Source organism: Empidonax traillii, unplaced genomic scaffold, assembly GCF_003031625.1.
Source record: "Empidonax traillii isolate 1590-97213 ecotype Southwest subspecies unplaced genomic scaffold, ASM303162v1 scaffold60:size2069287, whole genome shotgun sequence".
Taxonomy (NCBI): domain Eukaryota; kingdom Metazoa; phylum Chordata; class Aves; order Passeriformes; family Tyrannidae; genus Empidonax; species Empidonax traillii.
The window spans coordinates 907,725-929,815 of record NW_020955253.1 but is presented as its reverse complement, the minus strand read 5'-3'; the positions used below and the strand labels follow the sequence as shown (position 1 = coordinate 929,815).

The 22,091-nt window shown below is 39.4% G+C and overlaps 1 protein-coding gene across 1 annotated transcript in view; it reads left to right on the top strand.

The window, feature by feature from the left end:
* WWC2 (WW and C2 domain containing 2) overlaps window positions 1-22,091 on the top strand; it is a 100,006-nt gene that overhangs the window by 66,728 nt on the left and 11,187 nt on the right. Inside the window, exons 10-20 of the mRNA XM_027879892.1 lie at window positions 432-521; window positions 2,380-2,993; window positions 7,095-7,218; window positions 9,668-9,748; window positions 9,832-9,918; window positions 12,843-13,035; window positions 14,656-14,820; window positions 15,605-15,717; window positions 16,716-16,908; window positions 18,849-19,013; window positions 21,548-21,640. Of these exons, the coding sequence (XP_027735693.1) occupies window positions 432-521; window positions 2,380-2,993; window positions 7,095-7,218; window positions 9,668-9,748; window positions 9,832-9,918; window positions 12,843-13,035; window positions 14,656-14,820; window positions 15,605-15,717; window positions 16,716-16,908; window positions 18,849-19,013; window positions 21,548-21,640 (1,918 nt within the window). The remainder of the gene's footprint in view (window positions 1-431; window positions 522-2,379; window positions 2,994-7,094; window positions 7,219-9,667; window positions 9,749-9,831; window positions 9,919-12,842; window positions 13,036-14,655; window positions 14,821-15,604; window positions 15,718-16,715; window positions 16,909-18,848; window positions 19,014-21,547; window positions 21,641-22,091) is intronic.

The following is a 22,091-nucleotide window of genomic DNA, read 5'->3' as shown; positions in this document are numbered from 1 at the left end:
GTTTTTTTCCCCTGGAACTATATTAAAATGAGGAGCCAGTCTGCAGCATAGCTTTTAAAAACTGTATTAGGGCAGATCTGATATTACTGAAGTTGCAGCTACTTTCCTGTTCCTCATTTTCCCATTGCTCATCTGTTAGTCTTTTATTGGGTGTGTGTGTCCCTTGGTACTGTGTGAATGTTCCAACACTCTACTTGCTTGTGCACTCAGCAGGTCTGTTACAGCACTTGGAATTCTGCAGGTAAAGTCACCCTGCTGAAGCAGTTCAGATTTTACAACAGGATCAAGAGCTAACACAGTATTTTGGATTTTAGTCAACCTGATAAAAATATGAGGGATCTTCACTTTGTTTCTTTCTTACCTATAAAGTATTTTAGCCTACAGACTATTCTCTAATGCTTTCCTGAACTAACATGTACATCTCTTTGCAGATTAAAATTGGAGGAGAGAAGAAAAGAGTTGGTGCAGAAACTTGAAGAAACTACAAAGTTAACTACTTATTTGCATTCACAGCTTAGGAGGTGAGACTGTACTGCATAATGTAAAACCTGTTTGCTACTGGACTTGGATATCTCAAGTTCATTCTTAGGTTTTTCTCTTAGCTCAACAAAATTTGTTGTACGTATAAGTAAGAATATGCAAGTGTAATAGTTTCAAGCATTTTGTCACCATGCAAACCTGGTCAACTTTTATAATTTCAGTAAGCACTCAAGTCTGGATTGAATGGTTTTTGCACAGCTCCCACAGTTAAACAGGAAGACTTTATTTTGCTTCTGCTTAAGTAAATAAACACATCACGAGTTCTCTAATTGGCTATATCTTCAAAATCCTGTCATTGTGGAGATGAAACAGGTTTTCAGATTTCTGTCTAAAAATGAGTTATTAGGACTGTAGCCTTCATTCTATGAAATAACTGTAGAGGCTTAAGGAGGACGTATATGCATGTGAGTATTTAGTGAATAGTTGATTCTGGTTTGATTCTTCAAAATTTGACTCTGGGTTTATGAAATTCATAGCCATAACAAAAGAGTAATCAGTTACAACAACTGTAAACTCAAACTCATTGCTCTGATGGGAATTCTAATATTTAATTATTATAGGATCATAGAATCATAGAATGATTTGGGTTGAAAAGGACCTTAGAGATCGTCTAGTTCCAATGCCCTTGACATGGACAGGGATGTCTTTATACCAGGGTGCCCAGGACCCTGTCCCACAGGGATTCATGATTCATGTAACTGGTATTAGGGAAGAGTTTCTCTCACTTCTGGACTGTTACCCTGGGCTATCAAACCATGTGTCCATTATATTTATTTAGAAAATCTTGAATTTTTGTGCACATCCCACTGGGATACACCAGTCAGCCACTGTAATGTTTACCTGTTCCCTTAGAAATCAAAATAGGGCTTTAAGAGGAAGAATGTTTTTAAATGTTCTGTAAAGTTCCTCTCACAATGTCATACATCCTGTTCATTGGATCTAGGCTGGTTTAGCTATTTCAAACATCTCAACCAGATCCCATAAATGTCACCTTGATTGGTGATTAGTTAGGGAAAGACTATTTTAAATAATTTTTGAAACTATTTTGTACTCATGTACAAAACAGACTCGTAGACTTTGAGAACTCTCTTTATCCTGTTAAAAGAAGCTTTTGAGTCCAGTGGAGAAATTTTTCAAGTTGATAGTTCTGTTATTGTTCAGTAAAGAACTTTTAAGTGTTTAGAAGGGCCTGCTTGATTTATTTCCCAGCAACCCTCCAGAGCCAAGGCAGTTTCTCTGGCCTGGCAGGACTCCTCCTGTTATTAACAGGACAAGATTGCATGTTGTGATCCTTGCCATACTTTATATAGTTGGATTTACTGTGCATGTAGAGTGTGTGTTGTCTTACAGATGTGAAGCAGTCCTGCTATAAGTTGTCTTCTTTCCCAGCTACCATCTTTCCCAGGTGTTTGGTAGGCTGCATACATTGCTTTAGGGGTGGCAGCACTCCCCTGCTGTCCTAAGCTCCATCCTGGGGATCCCTTTCCTGTCACATTGACCACATGAGCACCCACATCAGAGTGGAGCAGGTCTTTGAGGCAATATAGGATCTGAGAAGGCTGCCATTTATTGCCAGACCAGTTTGTCAAATCTGCAGCCTTCTCCAATAGAGAAGGGGCTTAGGCAGCTGGCCATAAGCTGGGTAAATTGCCCTGGGGATGTGCAGGTTGGATACACTGATCTAAACCAGGTATGAGTCCTTGAAAGAGCACGATGTCCCAACAGCTTTCAGTTGTAAACCGCTATAGTGCAGTTGCAGTCAAGCTTCTCTCTCCTTGTTCTGTTTTGTGCTGGTTTAGTTTAGTAACATCAGTGTATGTGTTTGTGCTTTCTTTGCAGCCTCTCGGCTAGTACATTATCTGTGTCTTCAGGGAGCAGTTTGGGATCCCTGGCATCCAGCCGGGGATCTCTGAACACGTCAAGCAGAGGGTCGCTAAACTCGCTCAGCTCTGCGGATCTCTACTATAACCAAGGCGATCAAATAACAGATTTGGACTATCAGTACAAGCTTGATTTCATGTTGCAAGAAAAAAGCGGTTACGTTCCTTCAGGGCCTATCACTACTATTCATGAAAATGAAGTGATCAGTTCCCAGGGGAGACTGGTTTACAGTGACTCTCCTTCCGCTGCAGACCATCCCAAATTGACTGAACCTCCCAAATCTGTGACATCACTGTCTTCCAGATCCTCACTCTCTTCCCTGTCCCCCCCAGGCTCCCCTTTGGTTTTAGAAGCTGCATTTTCAGTGTCAGCTCAAAATTCCCCTCTGCATCACCTCACTACGGACTTTGAAGACTCTGACCTTTCAGGTGATTTCGCAGGCATTAGCCTCTGTGAGAACCAAATATTATTGGACTCTGAAGCCAGAGCAGGATCTCAGATTCCTACAGGGGATAAAGATCTTAATGAAGGTGTTAGGCAACCTCTGCCTTCTCTACACGAAGGAAGTTCAGGTAATTAAAAAATATCTAACGTCAAATGTATATGTAACGTGAAAACTAACAGCTGGCTCCTGAATGAGGAGGTACCTCATGTATCTGAAGAGTATCTTGATCAGCACACATTTGCCAGGGTGGGCAGTCAGTAGTCCTGAGTTACCTAACTTCCAGTTTTTCTGCACAGAGCTATAATCACCCTGATTCCATCTACATTTTTCAATAGCTATCCCAGAAAGAAAGCTCATGTGTTGCAATCTGTGTCATGAAAAAACACTGGAGGTGGATCCTGAAGGCATGGAGAATGCATGGTGTTCCTAGGTACTGTCAGGATATACAGATATAGAACAAAATACCCTCTTGCTGGTTTTTTGATAACTTGAAATCATACACTTTGTTTCTCACTGAAGAATAAGTTACATACAAACTGACATCCTCAGTAAAAGAGATTTCTGGACTCAGAGATACATGTGTATGTGTATCTAGTTATTTGAACCTGCTGTCACTGAAAGATCTGCAGTTCATTGTGAATTGAGGAAGATGGGTGACCATATGCCATGTAAGTTACAGTGAAACTCTTCCCATTTTTAACAAGGATTTCATAGCTTTTATCTTTTTATCCAAGTTGGAACAGAGCTCCTAAGCTAGTCTAGGCTCCCCCCTGTAGCCTGTGGGTAACTTCCAAAAGAATGAGACACCATGTCCTAGAGCATACTTCCATTTTAAGGAATATGGGATGAATGATTGTGGGATGAATGATTAGTTAAGACATCCTTAGTGTAACTCGTTACCTTTAACTTTGAGGAGGCTGAATTAGGTGTGGTGAGTTCTGCTTCTGATCTGCAGTAAAAGCCATCCATCGTACTTAATAGTCTTATATTGTCAAAACCTTTGGCAGAGCCAGAACTTCAAAAATGCCAGCTGTTAAGAATTGATGGCTTGTGCTCAGTCTTAGAGTGCTCACTTTGCTGCCTTTTGTTAGGGTTGACAGTATTTTATGCTTTCTCTGCGTGTCTAGTCTTTTCTAGTGTAATTCTGTGTCATTGTCTTCAAGTATGTTGCAAACCCTTCGTGTATACAGAATCGCAGAATATGCTGAGTTGGAAGGGACCCACAAAGATCATCGAGTCCTACCTTTAGCCCCACACAGACCATCCCCAAGAGTCACACCATGTGCCTGAGAGTGTCATCCAAATACTTCTTGAACTCTGTCAGGATTGGTGCTGTGACCACTTTCCTGGGGAGCCTGTTCCAGTGCCCAGCCACTCTCTGGGTGAAGAACCTTCTTCTAATATCAAACCTAAACTTCTCCTGACAGAACTTCAGGCCATTTCATCGAGTCCTGTCACTGGTCACCAAAGAGCAGAGTTCAGTGCCTGCCCCTCCTCTTCCCCTCATGAGGAAGTTGTAACTGCAGTGAGGTCTCCCCTCAGTCTCCTCCAGGCTGAACAGACCAAGGGACCTCAGCCATTCCTCAGATGGCCTCCCCTCGAGGCCCTTCACCATCTTTGTTGCCCTTCTTTGGATGGTCTCCAAGAACTTTATATCTTTCCTATATTTTGCTGCCCAAAACTGCACATGATATTCAAGGTGAGGCTGCCCCAGTGCAGAGCAGAGCGGGACAAAATCCCACCTCGACCAGCTGGCGATGCTTTGCCTGATGTACCCCAGGACATGTTTTATGTTACATAGTGGCTCCTTTTTCCCAAGGAAGAACTGAGGGAGACAAATTTCCAGCAGTGCTGAGCACTGGCAACCCTAGATGAAACCTAGTCAGCACCTAGCATTCCCAGCTCCGCATTTCCGGGCCTGAGTTGATAGGGAAGCAGCTAACCTAGGAGTTTGGGTGTCTTAGAATAAATACAGCCAAGCTCTTGAGACTGCATTGTCCGGATTTGTTGTCAACTTTGAACCCTTGTGCTTGGCATCTGCTAGTATTTAATAAAAGTACCTGGGCATATTGATACAGTTATATATTTTAATGAGAAATTTTATTTTATTTTTTTTTTAATTCTCTCAGGGAATTGCTGTAACATCCATTGGCTAATTAGATTACCTTACTGCAGAATTGCAGTAATTTCACTGTTGGCCAGAGCAATGTGGCACCCAGAAAAGAAAGGCGTGGTGTGCTTAGTAAATTTGAGTCCCCTCTCTGTTCCACTGTGCAGAAAGAAAACAAGAAATTGACTGATGAATGCTCTGAACCTGTGAAATGTGAAGTGAAAAAACATGGAAGAGGAATTTGGGGGCAGAGGGTCATTTTGTCATCTGTCTTTTCAGGATAGTGTAATACAGTATTCATTTTACTTAAGAGCTGTATTATAAATAATTGAAATAATAATTAATTTTCCTGCCTGTATTTCAACAGCCTATCCTTTCCAAATTAATGACATCTTTTGTTTTGTTTTTGAGATCTGGCTACAACTCATCTAGTCTGAGAACTGGCTTCAAGATGGCTTGGAATTTGGGAACACATAGGGCTATGTGAAATCAGAGTTATTTTTTTAAGTTTATTTCTATATTTCCACAGGCATTGTGTGGTGTTCTAACATTTTTGATCTTCTTGAGGACCTATTATTCTGGATATTATCAGGGTGTCTTTTAAGTCTATATGAGTAGGTACTGTTTTAAATTGTGAATTCATCCTGTGATTCTTCATACTGATACTTCAAGTAGGGTCATATACATAATACAAGTTATCTTTAAATCTGTGTTAAGGATGCCCAAGACAAGCATTCAGAGTTTGAAAAGCTGTATACTAATTAATTACGCTTCAATACCTCTAGTTTCCACAGTAAAATGGGCCTCTGTACATTAAAATGGGACTTCTGTACATTAACAGTGAGACACATAGACCTGGGGTTGGTTCAGTGTCTCTACTCCAGTTTCATTCTTGAAGCTGCTGTGATGGTGAATGGGAAGGTTTGGAACAAACTCAGCTGGAGGCATGAAACCTGCACGGAAAATTTCAACCCTCACACTTAAGTTTGACAAGACAACAAATCTGAATATTGCTGACTCTTAACTTGGACATAGACAAGCAGACTTGAAGGCAGTATAGCTCATATTTTCATGTAATCTGCATTGGCTCTCTAGATGCAGTGTTCACCTGCTTCTGGCTGTCTCTGACTTTTCTGTACAGGTGAACCCTACAGACAATTGCTCCTCTTCACGTGTCCCTGCTGTCAGAAACCAAGTTGGAATATCATATAGTTATTCCACAGTCAGTCTCTGTCATTGTCAAAGTCAATTCGAGCTGCTGTAGTAACTCCTAAGGGTAATCAATAAATCATGTCATCACCTTCACCCCTCGCATGGTGGGGCGGAAGGGAAAGAGCACTTCATCATCAAGGAAAAAGCATTCCTACTGCCATAAATAAAAGCACAAATGCAGCAATCAATCATCTAATCTGGAGCCTTAAATTTTAAACATCTTAACAGGATGTAAAGTCATGATTCAGACAGGGATGATAATGCATACCAATATCCTCACTCCTTGGCAGATAAAAGGACTTCATAGGCCCTCAACTTACTGTGCTGCAGAATGTGGCTTCACTGCATGACACCAGCATATGAATGCGAGTTGAAGATTAAAGCTAAGTAGTTGTTGATAGTAAAGAGACTGTAGCATAAAAAGTTTTTGAAGATAGTAAACCAGAGGGGATTTTTTATTTCTAGCAGTTATATCACTGGGGAGAGGGTGTCTGTCTGACTTCTGAATAGTTAATAAACATTACGCAAGCACTTGGCATGTAGCTGAAGTGTTACTGCAGTGCTGAATATGAACATGGCAAATACAGGTTTAAAAGATCAGGATAATGAGGGTTAATAGTGAGGATAATGAAGGATAATAACTAGCTCAACAGAAAAGGATGATGATAGGACCGTGTTTCTCTGGGAATAAATAATAGTACATTTTCAAGTTCATCAGTCTGGTTTTATCTGTAGCCAGAATATGTGGTAACAGCAGTACAGTCTCAGAATGTTTAATGATGTGAAACAAAGCTACTCTCAGTTAAGGGTCACCGCTTTCAACTTGACAACTTTCTAAGCTATGCTCTTCTCTCTTTGTGACTATTAATCTCTTTGACTAATATTCATTCGGTTTCCTTTTTGTAGGTGTTAACTTACCAAGGAGAACAGCCAGTCACCTGCTTGAGGAGAAAACAGCTTGTGTATCTGCTGCTGTGTCTGATGAGTCTGTAGCTGGAGATAGTGGTGTATATGAAGCTTCTATGAAACAGTAGGTTTGAGAAATCATGCAAGTCTTTCCACCAGGAAGTTAAATATATCTGTGAGCAGTTACATAGTACCAGCAAAAGTCATTAATTGGTCTTGCCTTTTCAGAGATATTTTGTACTTTCAGACAGAAAAAAAGGCATATTTGCCAAACAGTGAAGCTTGATTTGGTGATTTGGGTTATTTTTGGGGCTATATAACTTGGTTGAGTAGCATTAATACGGTTCCTTATAATATTGGGTTTTTTTTCCTTGCTAGAAGTGTTCTCAAGAGAAAATATGGATTTAAACTAGGCAGGTTTTGCCATGAGGCTGTATTGCCACTACTCAAAATTACTCTTTTTACTTCTTGTTTTGTTTGGATAAAATCTTAAGATTGCATGGCATTTTGTTTGGATGTTTCTTTTTTTAAAAAGAGGCTATAGAAAAGATAAGAAATCCTCAGCTGTAATGTTGGTATTAAAATAATCCAGATTGGGGTTTAATGTTTGCCATGGTGAACAGGATATAAGAAACATATTTGCTGTTGGCAACTTCTACAGGATTCTTTATACTAGTTTATATAGTATTATCTGTTTTCTGACAGTTAGAACAATGAACGTCAGACTGTATAACAGAAGGTTTTCTAACTATGAGAGAAACAAAAATCTTTATTTTTCACCTCAGTTTTAGCAAGTTGTTGACATTAAGAATTTTATGTCCTTTTGAATATTCAGGGAGACATGTTTTAGCAGGATGGTTGCAAAGACATAGATGTGTCTTCTCTTGCCAGGTTAAATGCTTTTCTATTAGGACAGTTAAAGGTGCATTATGATATCATAAATGGTTTTTACTGGTATCTTATAAAATTACTTGTCAAGTCTTTCACTAATTAAAATGTAATAAAAAATGGATGAGAGCAAACAAAAATGCTCAAATACAAAAGGGCTTTTTTCTGAAGTATTAGAAAACCCATTCAGTCTCACCTTAGGTCATGGACCCATATTTCATCCTGAATCCTAGTATTGGTTTGCTCCATGTCTTCAGTTAGACCTAATGCAACTTCTTAGGCTGAAATAACTCCCATCTATTAAAATTTCAACCTTCCCTTGACTAAGTGGCTGAGACTGTGTATTTTGGTTCAATACTCACTATTGTCATTCTATTTTGTTTCAATTCTGAGCTGTTGTGATCAAAATTTACTGTCTGCTCCAGTTACAAGTCCAGAGCAGAGATTGGACTACGAGCTTTGGGTGTTTTGTGGAGCAAGTCATTAGCTGTCCTCTCCAATGACTGTGAGTGGTGGGATAGGTGGAAAACACAACAGATTTCTGTTGCTACTCAGAAAAAAGGGAAAGAGGACAATTGCATCTCCTAAACCTGTATACAAAAAGACACTACTAACATCTGTGCAAGCTAAAATTTACATACTGGCTATTCCATGATAGCTCCAGGTGTGGATACTCTTAATTATTACTGAGTAGGAAGTAGTGAAGAGGCAATGAGTGCCCATGTGTGAGCTGTTTATGTTTAGTAGAAGTGTCTTTATGATACTGTGTATGGAATGACTTACAATTTATCAGTGTGCTCCTGATGTTACAGTGCAGTGATATCTGCTGTATAGACCAGTCCTTTGTGCTGAGTAATTTAAGGCAGGGAAGGAAATATGTTCATTTTATGAAATTAGCCATCAGCAAGGGAATGTGTGGTAAAAAGAAAACCCCTAAATGCAGAGTCTTAAAATAATGCTGTCATGTCTTGTGAGATGTTGTCTCTGTCATTCTCCACATTTCCTATCTTGATATTTTCTATCTTGGTCTTGTTTATTGATCCCAGCAGTCTAGTTTTAAAAATCAATGAAACACATTAATACCACGTCCTCACTCAAACCTCCCAGAAAATGACTGGAATTACTTTGCCACATGGCTTCTCTGTAATTACTTTCAACACTAGATTTGTTCTTCAGCAGCAAGGCTTGTGTCCCTTTGGCCCTTTGAATGCTTCTGAAAACAGGCTCAGAGGAAAGATGCTTGTTATTTGTACAGAGACCTTGGTATTTTACAGAGCTCTGAAGCTCAGTATTCTCCAAAGCAGTATTTCATATCTAGTTTACTTGTGGCCTGGGATTTATTACAAATTTTAATTTCCAATTTTGTATTCAGTGAGATAAAGAAGTACTAAGTATATATAAGAAAAAACAATTTTCTCTTGACTTTTGGTCTGACCTGCTTCAGTAATCAGCCTAAGGCCTTTCTGAATCATTACTGCAGTTGTTGAATGGTTCCAGCAGCAACTGTCCCCGAAACAGGCATTGCTGTTGTGTGGGCTCTGCAATTCTCATTTGGAGTGCCTGCTGTCATGGAATCAGCCTGTTTAGGAGAATGTGTGTGTGTTATTCTGGGTATGCATGCCTTAATTATTGCTGAAAGCTAACTATAATTTTCTGCAATTTGACTATTTGCCTGGTTTTCCTAGAACAAATGAAACTGAGGACATTGTATATAGTGAAGATGATGCAACAATTCTAGAGGCTGCTCAGGTACAAATAGGACTCAGGTAAGAGACCAGCAAAGGGAATATTTCTGTTCATATGTAAATGGGAATAGTAAACTTCCCTCATGTTGTCCTTTCTTTAACAGATATGACCACGACAACTCAAGCTTTGTGATAATCGTAATTCGACTCAGAAATCTTCCAGCGTTTTCTGTCCCCCTTGGCTCTAAGGTGTAAGTCAATCAGTCTCTGAGCAGTAGTGTTGAAATATGAGAGTATAGTAAGAAATTTTAAAAGTTCTCCAAAAGAATCAGTTAATTTACTGCTTACCAGCACTGAAATTTATTATAAAACTTTTCAAGCTGTAGAAGTATTTAGCTTTTGCATATTGTAGCAATGCTGCAAGCAAAAGAAGCTATCGGGAAATTTGCGTTTTCCACTAAAGTGGAATAAAAAGGATTTTTAAATGGTGTTCTGTCTAGTGCTTCTAAACATTCTGTAGCTGTGTGGGTGCAAAACAGCTATTCTGTAGTTACTGAAAACATTCTTTTGATGCTTTGCCATCCTTTCAGCTCAGAATGTTGTCTTTTTACATTTAAGTGACATTTTGATGTAAAGTGATGTTTAAAGTAGTATGTCTCTTCTAAGCGAGCTTCTAAAGGTAAGGGGTAGTTTAGTAAATTGCGAGTGGACGTGCACAGTCACATTGAGATATGTCATCCCGAACAACTGGAGCTTGGATGGCTGTTAAGAATCAGTTCTTGTGTCAAATTGGGTCAACACGAAAAGTCTACAAGTAAATTACGGTGGAAATCCTATGTAGAAAATGAACAAAAGTGCCTGAATATGTTACCACTGAGATTCTAATGCAAAATTCTCATCTGTATAATAAGTGCAGCTTTCCTTGGGGACGCTTGTACTTGAGTGAATTTTTTTGACAGACTTCAAGACTCTCTTAAACTGTTGAAAAGCTTAATAAGACTGGAAGAGAATGTAATCAATCCTTGGAAAATTTGCTTTTCTTTCTGGTTCCTTTCCCTTTGTCCCCCATTGCCTTGAATTTGATTGGCAGATAAATAGGAAGCCACTGACTATGGAAAGGTTGTATTAATAATACCAGCCTGGGTGCTTGCTGGATTTTTCTGTTTGTTTTTGTTAATAACAAATGCTTGTCTACTATCATCCTTCCTTCTGTGACCTGCATTTTTCCTCTGCTGATCTTCCAGGTCCACTAACATTTAGCACAAGAATATAGAAAAACTATAGAAGGATAAACTGGCACAGCTGAGAGGAAAAGTAGATAATGTAAACTGTCAAAAAGATGTTCAGTAAGGTAAAGTTAGGTCAGAGCTGGCATCTTTTTTAGGAATTAATCTGTGAAGTTGTAATTAGTAGTCAAGAAGTCTAGACCTGCTGCTGGTAAAAGAGATTTAATGAAATTAAAGCTACACAAACAAGGAGGAAGAAAGGATAGGGTAAAGGCAGGCAAATAGCAATTTTTTTCTGTCACTTACCACTGTGTGCAAGTATATGCAACCTGTACAGATACATACAATAATAAAAATTGGTCTGGAAAATGATGCTATGTTATAGCTGCATTTCCTAGAACACCAAATTGGATAGATTAGTACTTTATTGAACCTTTACACATGGAGGAATAGATTTTACATGAGGTGTTACTGATACCTGTTTCCACACTGGCTGTAAAAGCTGTTCACTTTTAGCGTAGGTAGAGCGTAGGTAGACCTAAAGAGTTACTGTGTTAGGAACACTTTTTCATCAGTTGAGGAGTCGTAGGTTTGTCACAGCAAAATCTGAGGCATTGGTTGACTCTTTCACTTTTTAAATTAAAAGGAAAGTAACCACTCCTGTAAAACAAAGTTTTTAATTGCTTAGTCTGTTAAAATGGCTGTTTTCAGTAGACCATGCAAATTGCTTATCTGCATTTATATGAATACAGCAGCAGCATTGCTGGAATCACATTACGCTACAACTTCAGGATTGGCTTGTCATAATGCTGGGTACCTTCTATCCAGGCTATACATGCAAACCTAAAAATTTAGATCTTGCTGTTTATCCTAAGAAGTTTGGCATAATTAGGGAATAAAAACTATGCTCAAACTCAAGTAAAAAATCAATTTTCTCACAGACCTGGTTTCTTTTGGTTTAATTAATGTAAAACCAAGTTTTTAGTAATATTAACAACACTATGCATGACGTGGAAAAGTATAGTGGTAGTGCTGTAAATTTGGGGAGAAAAAGTTTTTTGCCAGAATTGTTTTCCTTGTCCTACTTTTCCTTCTTGCTTTAGTTAGCTTCATTGCATTCTATTCTACAGTGAATGTCAATTATATATAAAGCCAGTAACAGAAACAGACTATTGCATGGGCACAGAAAAAATATAAAACAATTACTATGCTCATTCATGTGTATGAGAAACTGTGCAATAGGTAAATAACACATACAAATTGCTGCTGTTAAGCTGCTGCTAAAGTGAGACTTGCAAGTTAGCTAATACAACTTTTATCCACATAATATCTATCCATATTTGTTACATAAAAAGAATGCAGCCATGTAACAATTTCAAGTTAGTCTCTCTGCTTAAATTAAGGTTTGCAAGATGCATTCTTCTAAGTTGCACTTAATATATTATGAATTGATTTTGAGCAGCAATGGCCCCTAGCTAGTTGTTTTTTATTTTTTCTTTGGAGGCTTTGTTTTGTATGTTTCTTTAGATTAAAAGGTGTCACTACTTTTCAGTGCTGCTTGCATTGCTCTAAGAGTTTAGCTTTTATATCCATCCCAACTGTTCTCATTTTTTAAATTAACGTTAAGGTTGTGCTTCCTCCCATCTGTGGCATGATCTTCAGTGTTTACAGTACTATACTAGAGGATAAATTAGGATAGAGACAGAAATTAGCTACCTCTCTTGCTACTACCTTACCAGGCACAGAAATTCCTTTTGGGAAATGTTTCTGCAAGGGGCAAGAGTAGTTTCTCACTCATCTTTTTCACCTCGTTTCCATTCCACCTCTGATTTTATGCTGTTCCATTTTCTTGCTATGAAGTGCTTTAGTTGATGGGGCCAAGTTCTATCACGTGTCACCAGCAAGTGCCAGTCTAAATTCAGTGTAAGATTTTGTTTTGTTTCTGGCAGGTATGTCAGAGTAGCAGTACTTCCATCCTCGACTGACATCAGCTGTCTGTTCCGCACCAAAGTTCATCCTGCCATGGAAACAGTTCTATTCAACGAGATATTCAGAGTAGCCATTTCCCAAGTAACACTCCTGCAGAAGACACTGAGAGTAGATGTTTGTGCTGTTGGTAGAAGTCATCGGGAAGAATGCTTGGTATGCAGTTTTATTTCTGGCTTTTTTTGGCATGCGTTTGTTTATAGTGTTCCCTCTTATTTTGATGGTCAAGGCTGCTAAAATTCCACAGTACTTAGAGACAAACTCTGAAGCATAACTTAGCTGTTGCTAAGTACTTAGCTGTTGCTAGTACTTAAAATACTGCCTTTCCCTGAAATTCCTGATACAGAATCTAATCCTGGATGGAAGTTCTAGCAGATGTTTCAATAACTCTAACACTGCATTACCTTAACCCTTTTAATTACAGATTGATAGTCTGTCTTTGCCATTTTATGTGTAAAACCTCCATAAACTTCAATGCAACATTACCTTAATGCTAGATTTTAAAGCAAAAACTGAAAAAGAACCACGGGGGGAGGAAGAGGGGGGGTGAAGCAAACCCTCATTATCACAAACTTATCACAAAGAACAAACTAAATTATGTTTTTGCATGTTATTTTAAATTACATGATGAACACCTTTTTTGTTTTTATGATCTGTAGAAATAATAAAAAGGTATGACATTCATGGATCAGCCCATGGGGAACTGTCATGTTTTAAATTTTGTTGTTAATTGTGGTCATCACCTAATCAGTGATGCTCCATTTACTTTCAAATTGCTTTTGCATGGTCTGGTACAACTCAGTTTAGTTTTTCACCATGAGAGTGATTTTAGTAGCACAGTGAGAGTTACAACATACTGAAGAGATGCTGGAACCTGCTGGGGTTCATCAGCTCCGACTGCTGGGAACAGCCTCTCACTTTCAGAAATATAGAAGTTAATTCCTGGGGATATGCTGGCCTTTTTCATTATGTAAGAGGTTTCCCCTTAGGAAAGGGCAGTAGAACAAAAGTGCAACAGAATGCAGGATAGAAAGATGAGGAAAAAGCACAACAACAACAAAACACAGAAGGCAAGGGTTAATCGATCAAATGGAAGAGTTGGGAGTACCATTCCCAGCAGAAAGCCCTGGGCAACATGACCAGAATCTTGGCAAGAGCTGTGTATGCAGCCCAGTAGCTGTGGAGATAATTTGCCAAAGAATAGAGGATTTTAATCTCCAAGGCACAGCCCAAACATGAGTACTTCAGAAGTTTTCCCAGAGTACCAACTCAGTGGATGTCAGTGCTTGTCCACATCAAAGCGTTTCTTAATCTTTTTCTGTCTTTTAATCTCCTCCTTCACTGGTTAGAGCAAACCAGGTCATCCATTATTTGCCACATGGATGATTTTTGTGGTGGGACAACTAAAAATTGTTTCCCCATGATTTGGTGCTACAGGCTTCATTGGCATAGGTTTTCATTATTGACTGCAGCAGAAAGCAGGTGTGTGCATTACAGTGATAGAAAGGGGTATGTGTGCATGTGGGGAGAAATTCTGCAGACTGAAATAAAGGATGGCAGAATGGACAATATGAAGGACTTTTCCATGAACTTCTATTTGTTTATTTTAACTGGAGGTGGAGGGAAATGGAAAATTGTACAGTTAAAAAGGGAATGAAGCTTCATGTCAAATTTGTGCTATTTTACATGGTAAGTACTGTAGAATTTATTTTCAGCTGTTTTGTAGAAAACAGAACAAAGTAAAACCGTTTTCTTCCCCTTTCTTATTTTGTGCAGGCAGGGACTCAGATCAGCCTGGCAGATTTATCATTTTCTGATGAGACCTGTACTCTGTGGTACAACCTGTTGCCTTGCAAGCAAACTCCTGGCAAAAAACCCAAGGAACAAAATGATGAATGCATGTTTCTGTTAAGCAAGCAGCCACTGCACTCACTGGACCTGGTGAGCAATGGGTTGGCTATTACTGCAACAGCAAGAAAAAATCCAGAGACTCCTATTGTGCCATTGCATTGCGATTATTTGAATGTGTAAATTCAAATACATCCCCCCCCGAAGGTCCAAGGCCCTGTTTTGTGGGCAGTTTTGTCTAGAGTGACTTTGTGTGTGACTAGTTCCTATGTGGGGTGTCAGACACCTTCCTGAGGGGGGATAGGGCAGATGCTTTTAAAGGGGATACAAAATTGCACTCCAATTTGAAACACTTCAGCTCTGTTTCTTTTTGTAAAGAGTGTTACTGAAGAGCATCCTACAGTTTACCATTTATTTTCATATGCCCACATAAAAATGTCTGTTTATTAACTATTTGAATCTGCATATTTAAAACCATTGCACTTAAAATGCAAAACACATACTAATTCTTCTGGTTAAAGAAGCTTTTCTGCTTTAATACCATCTTAAGAGAACTGCATTAAAAATGTAACTTTGAAGAGCACCCCTATTTCACCTCAGGATATTACAAGAGGGAAGAAGAGAAAATACATTGAAGGATGAAAGGAGCATATTTGATTGCATTATTGTTTTAAAAACAGTCTGGTTTTTGTTGATATTTACTCTGTATAAAAACAATAATTTAATGTGCTATACACTGACAATTCAAACACTTCACTTGTGAACTGAGTCATTGTTTCTGCTGACGTCAGGGTAATGCAGCTCTTGAAAGAGTTGTTGGTTTTTTACCTGTTATGTATCACTCAGTTCTGGTTTTATCTTTTTTCTTTGTGAGCAGGATGCTGTGTCAGCTCTGCTGGAGAGGACATCTGCTGAGCTGGAAGCAGTAGAACAAGAGCTGGCTGAAGAAGAGGAGGAGGAACAGGAGCAAAGGGGCTCTGAGGAAGACTGGTAAAGTCACTTTTCCTCCCCCATTGTTCATGCCTGAACAATTCGTTTCATTCTTCCTATTCTTAGACAAACAAAAGGGCTGTACTTTTGGAGATTATAGACTTGTAGAATGGTTTTAGTTGGAAGGGACCCTTTAAGATCACCCAGTCTAACCCCCTTGCCACTCGCAGGGACACGTCCACTTCACCAGGTTGCTCAACTCTGCATCCAGCCTGGCCCTGAACATTCCCAAGGACAGGACATCCACAGCTTCTCTGGACAACCTGTTCTAGTGCCTCACCACCACTGGAATTGGAGTCAAGCCTCATTCTCTTGTGTGGTCAATTAATTCATGTTCATTTAGGTTTACGGTGTCTTTGCTGCTCTATTAACTTGTACTGCCAATGCTCCTCCATTCCATGTACATCTTCCTATGAAACCACTTGGACAGTCTAAGCCACTGGAGGTGTAGCAAAATGTCTCGTGTTATAGTTGCATTGTGTAATAGGCAACTAATAGGATTTGAAAAGAGAGCTGCTGTCTGACAGAGTCAGTGTGGGTGTGCTTTTATTGGTCTCGGTTTTGGAGAAACTGTGAGCTTTCCCAAGAAACAGATTTTTTGCTAAATTGCTATTTGAGTTCTTTTACTGTGCAATTTCTTAGCTGCTCTGTAGAAGTAAATACATGCTGTATTATGGGGGAAGAAGAGACACACTTGTTTGTTCTATGAATTTATTATAATGAAATTCCCTCAATGTTATCAACATTACAACCACTGAATGTAGTTCAGTGTTGTCAGAATGATCGTGAGGATGATCTGTAGTAGCACTTCCTGAGTTTTGCTGGAGGCTGCAATGAAACGTGCCTTCACGTGGAGTTAGTGGAAGCATTTGGATGACAGTTGTTTTTCCTGTCAGGAAAACGTATACTTTATGTGTGCAGGTCTAGGCTTTCTGATATCCTTCTCTGGTGAACTTTTTCAGCTTGAGAATAAGCCTGGGCTACTTCTGTTCACACAGGCTAGAGATGCTCACAGAAGCCTCTGATGAAATTGTGGATGAAGAGGAAGATGGCATTAAGCTGGCAGTAGAAGGCAGCTGTACTGATGACATGGGGTTACTCATCGATGCACCAGAAACAGATGAAGACAAGGACAGAGAGAACACTGATGAGGCCCATAAAGGCCAGCAAGCTGCTGTAATACTAACACTGGTGAATATCTTAAAATTTACATTCCTCCATTATCTTGCTGTGTCTGAAGGTCTATTTCTGAGCAGTTAATATAGAAGTCTGCTGTATCTGAGCATTTACAATTTGATTTGGCCATTGCTGGAGCAGTTGTCAGCATGTACTTGTAATGAAATCGAGGCGGTCACTTCTGAACTACAAAGAGGACATTTAACAGACATGCTAGGCAGAACTTTTAAGTCCAAAACAATTAACCAAAACTCTATCTTCACTTTTTTGTTACATAGGGAGAATATTCAAAATATAAGTGCAGTTCAGTAGCTTCAACTTGTACACAGTTAAAATATTTCTGCACATCTGTGTCATTGTTTCCTTTTTTTTTTTTCTGATTAATCTGATAAACACTGGGAAACACAGAACAGGGGTCAAGATCTTTAAATCAATGCAGGGATTTCTTTATTTCTTCCTTCTATTTTAGGGTGTGAAGTACAAAAACCAGCAGAGAAAAGGACGGAATATTAATGACCAGAAAATTCAAAAATGTGCGTTAAACTGTGTACTATGGAACTGCCCACAGACTGCACAAAACAAATTCTAATTCCATGTTCTTGGTAATTGTTGTCTTTAAATTATATCCCGCTTTCCAGGAAGCACTTTTAGCAAATTTAGTATCCCTGATGTGGTAGCACACACTCAGAAATAAAATTTTTAGAACTTTTTGGCACCTTAATAAAAATGCTGTTGCAAGTGTTAAACCCACAGGCTCTGTAAAATAGCAGAGGTAAAAAGGCAAAGAGCGACATCTTGTTCCTTCAACTTGGTGACAATACAAAAGTTCAACACCTCAGTGGGATTGCTGGAAATGGTAATTAACTTGCAATTAATGTGGCAAGATGCCAAATGAGCTAAGGCCACGGTATTAAAGGACTGACAGTCTGCTGGGTAGCAAGCAAATATAGATCAAAGCCCTAACTTGGCAAGGGGAGACATCAAGGACAACGTGTGAAGGTTAGGCACGCACACAAGTACTTTGCTAAGCCTGGGCTGGGTGGACCTGAACAGTGAGTGAAAGACATAGCAGACACCATTGCACAGTACAGATCTTTGTGTGCCAGTTCCTCTTGGGGTTGTACTTGTGCTATTTAGGTTACCGTATCTATCATGTGCACTTTGAAAACCATGAACCTCATTAAATTACCCAAGTTGAAGAAAAAGCCCCGGTGCACATCAGTGACATTGGATGTTCCAGCTGCTGCAGAATTTGGTCTAGCCTGGCAGTCAAGATAATTGCAGCATGTAAGCAAGCACAGGCCACGCCACCTACAGGGATGGGAGCACCTGAGGCTCCCTGTGGCACATGTGGGGCAACTGCAGTAGGCAGCAGGCCGTGCTGAGGGACAGCAGCCAACAGGGTCTTTTTCCTGGGTTCACAAGGCTGGTGAAGCTCTGCAGATTGCCTTAAAGCAGCCCCACTGCTGAGGTTTGGGAATGTGTGGCAGTATGTCTGGAAGAACCATGGCAGTATAACTTTCCCAGCTGCCACCTTTCAGTGTGCACAGTCACCGTCTCTAACATGGCAGAACCTTGGTCTTCTGCAAAATGCAACACAAAATAAATGTAAATGCACAATAATAATGTCTGCAAACAGCAAAGTAAAACATTTGTTGCACTGTTGGTTGCATCAGACCATCTGTCAGGCAGCAGAGGGCTTTTTGCAAAACCTTTGGTGTTATTGGATACAAAGAATACCTTCAAAGTCTCTCCACTCACTGTTAAGCCTTTTGGGAATTTTGTGTTTCTTTACGTAGTATAGCTTCTCTGTAAATGCAAGATCTTTTTGCTGCTGGCATTTTTCCATTTACTGCAAGGTAACAAGAATGCTTATAAAATCCAAAGGCACAAAAACTACGTAGTGACGTGTATCTGGATACAGTAGGTCTTTTAAACTAAATTTCTTTTCACAGGTTGATAAAGAGACCAACACTGAGGAATCAGTTAACGAGAACACACCAGTCCGACCCAAGGACAGAGCCAGCTGGAGCTCAAGACAGCGTCCCTTTGTCAGGAACAGCATGATAGTGCGCTCACAAACCTTCTCTCCAGGAGAGCGGAACCAATACATCTGTAGGGTAAGAGGAAAAACACTTGGAATGAAGAGCTATTAACCAGAGTCATTTAACTTCTTGGGAATGAAGCATTAATGACAGTGAGTCATGTACCAATTTTCCCTGCAAGAAGCAGACCCTGTGCTTTCTCTAGAGTCTTTCTTTCCCTAACCGACCCAATGCATAGTAGAATTGACTTTCAACAGAGTTGCACACTCTTGCAAAACATGTCTACTAGGGAAAAAAATACATCCTATCATAGAGAAGTAACACAGATGCCTGTGCTGGCTCTCTTCAAAAAGTGTGTTTCCCTGCACATCAGCAACTACAACACTCATAGCAAAATAATTTCTTAAAACATGGAATAGAATTCACTGTAAAATGCCATTGCATTACCATATTTTAGTAATGCAGCCATTTAAGGGTAACAGTGTGGAAAGAGCTCAGTCATCAATTTTAAATCTCTCTTTGTATCTCAACTGGTTTTAAATCTATGCAGCCCAAATCCTGCTGTAATTGCATCTTTGAAAGATGTGCAAGTGCTGCCTCAGGGCTGGGTTTTAAACATGGCTTTGGCAGCTAAGTTCCCAGTCTCTCTAGATCTATGGTAGTGTGGAAAAAAGAGATTTAAATTGTCAGTCTTGTTGCTGTTAAACTAACTGTAAAACTCGTGTGTTTAAAGACTTAAGCATGGATTACCAGCTCTATAGATTTTAATTACAGATAGCCTAGAAAAGGCAGTTTATTTTGATCTTTAGTTTCTACAGGTTGCTCATACAAGTATGACAGGTTTGGGGTTTTTTTAATAATACTTATGCTTTAATTCTCCAGTTCAGTTAGAGGCAATTATCTTCATCATTTGGGAACATTAAAGTTGATCACTTCTTTGTGATTCTTATTGGCCTAAAAAAAATAGATCTATAGTCAATACCTGCATACTTAAATAACTATTCCATATACTCTCCAGAATGAAACACAGCAGATTGTTTTCTAACAGTCTTCACATAATTTGCATATTTGCGTTATTGGCTGAATTCAAAACCTAGCCTTCATCTTAATTCCTGTACTGGAACTTAATTCCTAAATGGAAATTATTAGTATTGGCAAAAAATATAACCTTAGCTTACACCCTATATAGGTCTTGAACAGGAAGAAAAACTAGTGGCTCTGGTAGTTTAGTTAGTGTAAACACTTACAGGTTTTGCATCCGCAAAAGTGTTGGGCTTTTGTATCTTTGAACATTGCTACATACCTGCTACCTGAAGTCAGAATTAAAAAAAAAACACTTACCTTAAACAAACAATTTTTTTTCTCATTGTGTACGGCATTGCCTGGAAGCAAAGTGCCCTCAGAAAATATCACCTTTGCACAGATGAATCTTTTGCCATTTCAGAAATACTTGTTGTCCACTGTTGGGGCTCCAGAGCGGACACTGTAGCTGCATCCAGATTCACAGGGAGGGCTGAACAGTGTGGGTCTTTCCAGTCCCAGACCCCAGTTTGCATCACAAGCATATCCAGCCTTGCTTTTTGGTGCTGTACAAGAGGAAATCACCTGTTGGATACACTCTGGTGAGGTGCCAGCTGCTCTCCATTCAGAAGAGATGGTCTGGCTTTAAGAGAGCACCTACTCTCATATGTTTTTCAGAAAACACAGAGATCTTGGAGGCTTAAAGGGCAGAACCAAAATCTGTTTGGGCCTTTAAAAAATATCCCTTGAAAAGTACTTAAAGAACATCAATGATGATAGCTGCCTCTCTGTATCCAGGGGTGAATTCCCAGTAGTGGCTCGTGGTGAAAAGACAGATTTTCTCTTGAGAGGTGTGCTTGTATTGCAAGAGGTTGTGTTTCTCACCCCTAGCTCCCGACCAGTCCTGTGTAAGCACGCTTTAGGACTCTGGCTTCACTTACTGAAATGTTAGCAGAATGATTCTTTTTGTCTGTCATTTTCTGAAGAGGAGAAATACATTTCCTGCAGAGAGATGCTTCTGTTTTCCCTGGAGGTTACCACCTGTTAGATGCTGATGCATCTAATGATCACCCTGCACTGATGGATATGGAACTAATGCTAAAGTTAAGAAGAAGCTACTGCCGAACTGTGGTGCATAATTTTGAGAAGCAGGAAGTGCTTCTGAAGGAAGCTGTAGGCACACCTGTACTTGTTACAAATAATAATACAAAAATACTGCTTATTGGGCAGATGCATGTCTATAGTAATTTACCTTCCCTGTAGTAAATGTTTTAAAAGCCTGCCCCAGGTAAGTGAAATCCATAGTTTGTATCTTTCAGTACCTAATACCATAGTTACCTTCCTTGCATTCCTAAAGAGTCGTCTTAGTCTTTACTTACTCTTTATTCAGTAAGATCAATGGTTGTCTTGGTGTAAGATTAGAATTTTGGAGTAGGTGCCAATTTTAGTTACAGAGTTTTTTAATTTATATTAAAAATACGACCTACATGTATATCAACACTGAGGCTCTCTTGACTGGGTATATCGACACAGGTGTATTTGTATATGAATGTCCTTTATTTCTGTCTTTGTTGTGTATGTTTTCACAGTTGAATCGAAGTGACAGTGACAGCTCAACACTGGCCAAAAAGTCTCTCTTTGTAAGAAATGCCACAGAACGGCGGAGCTTAAGAGTTAAACGGGTATGTGCTTTGTTAACTGGACACGGTTTAGGACAAAGTACAGGGAGAGAAGGAATACCAAACGACTTAAGGATATGCTTTATTGAAGGTTTTTCAGCAAAAGCAATGCAAATACCACGTGTAGTCCTGTATTTTCACACTGAAATCTCAACACAGTGGTCCCAGTCCTACATCTTCACCCTCCAACAAAGCCTGTGCTGTTTTAGTTGTGGCTGAAGCCAGCAGGCAGACACTGCTGCTCAGCATCAGGACATTTGTTGTTGAGAGTTACTGCCAGAGGGATCTGGGTTAAAGAACTTGAGTATTACAAAGTCACACAGCAAGACTTCTGCTGCACAGAACTCAACTCTAGCAACATACATCTGAAGAAAATTTTGGTGGAAATTTCGAGGTTTTAGATGTCCTTTTAAAGGGATTTACTTTTCTCCAAGCGTTCAAGTGGCAAAAGGAT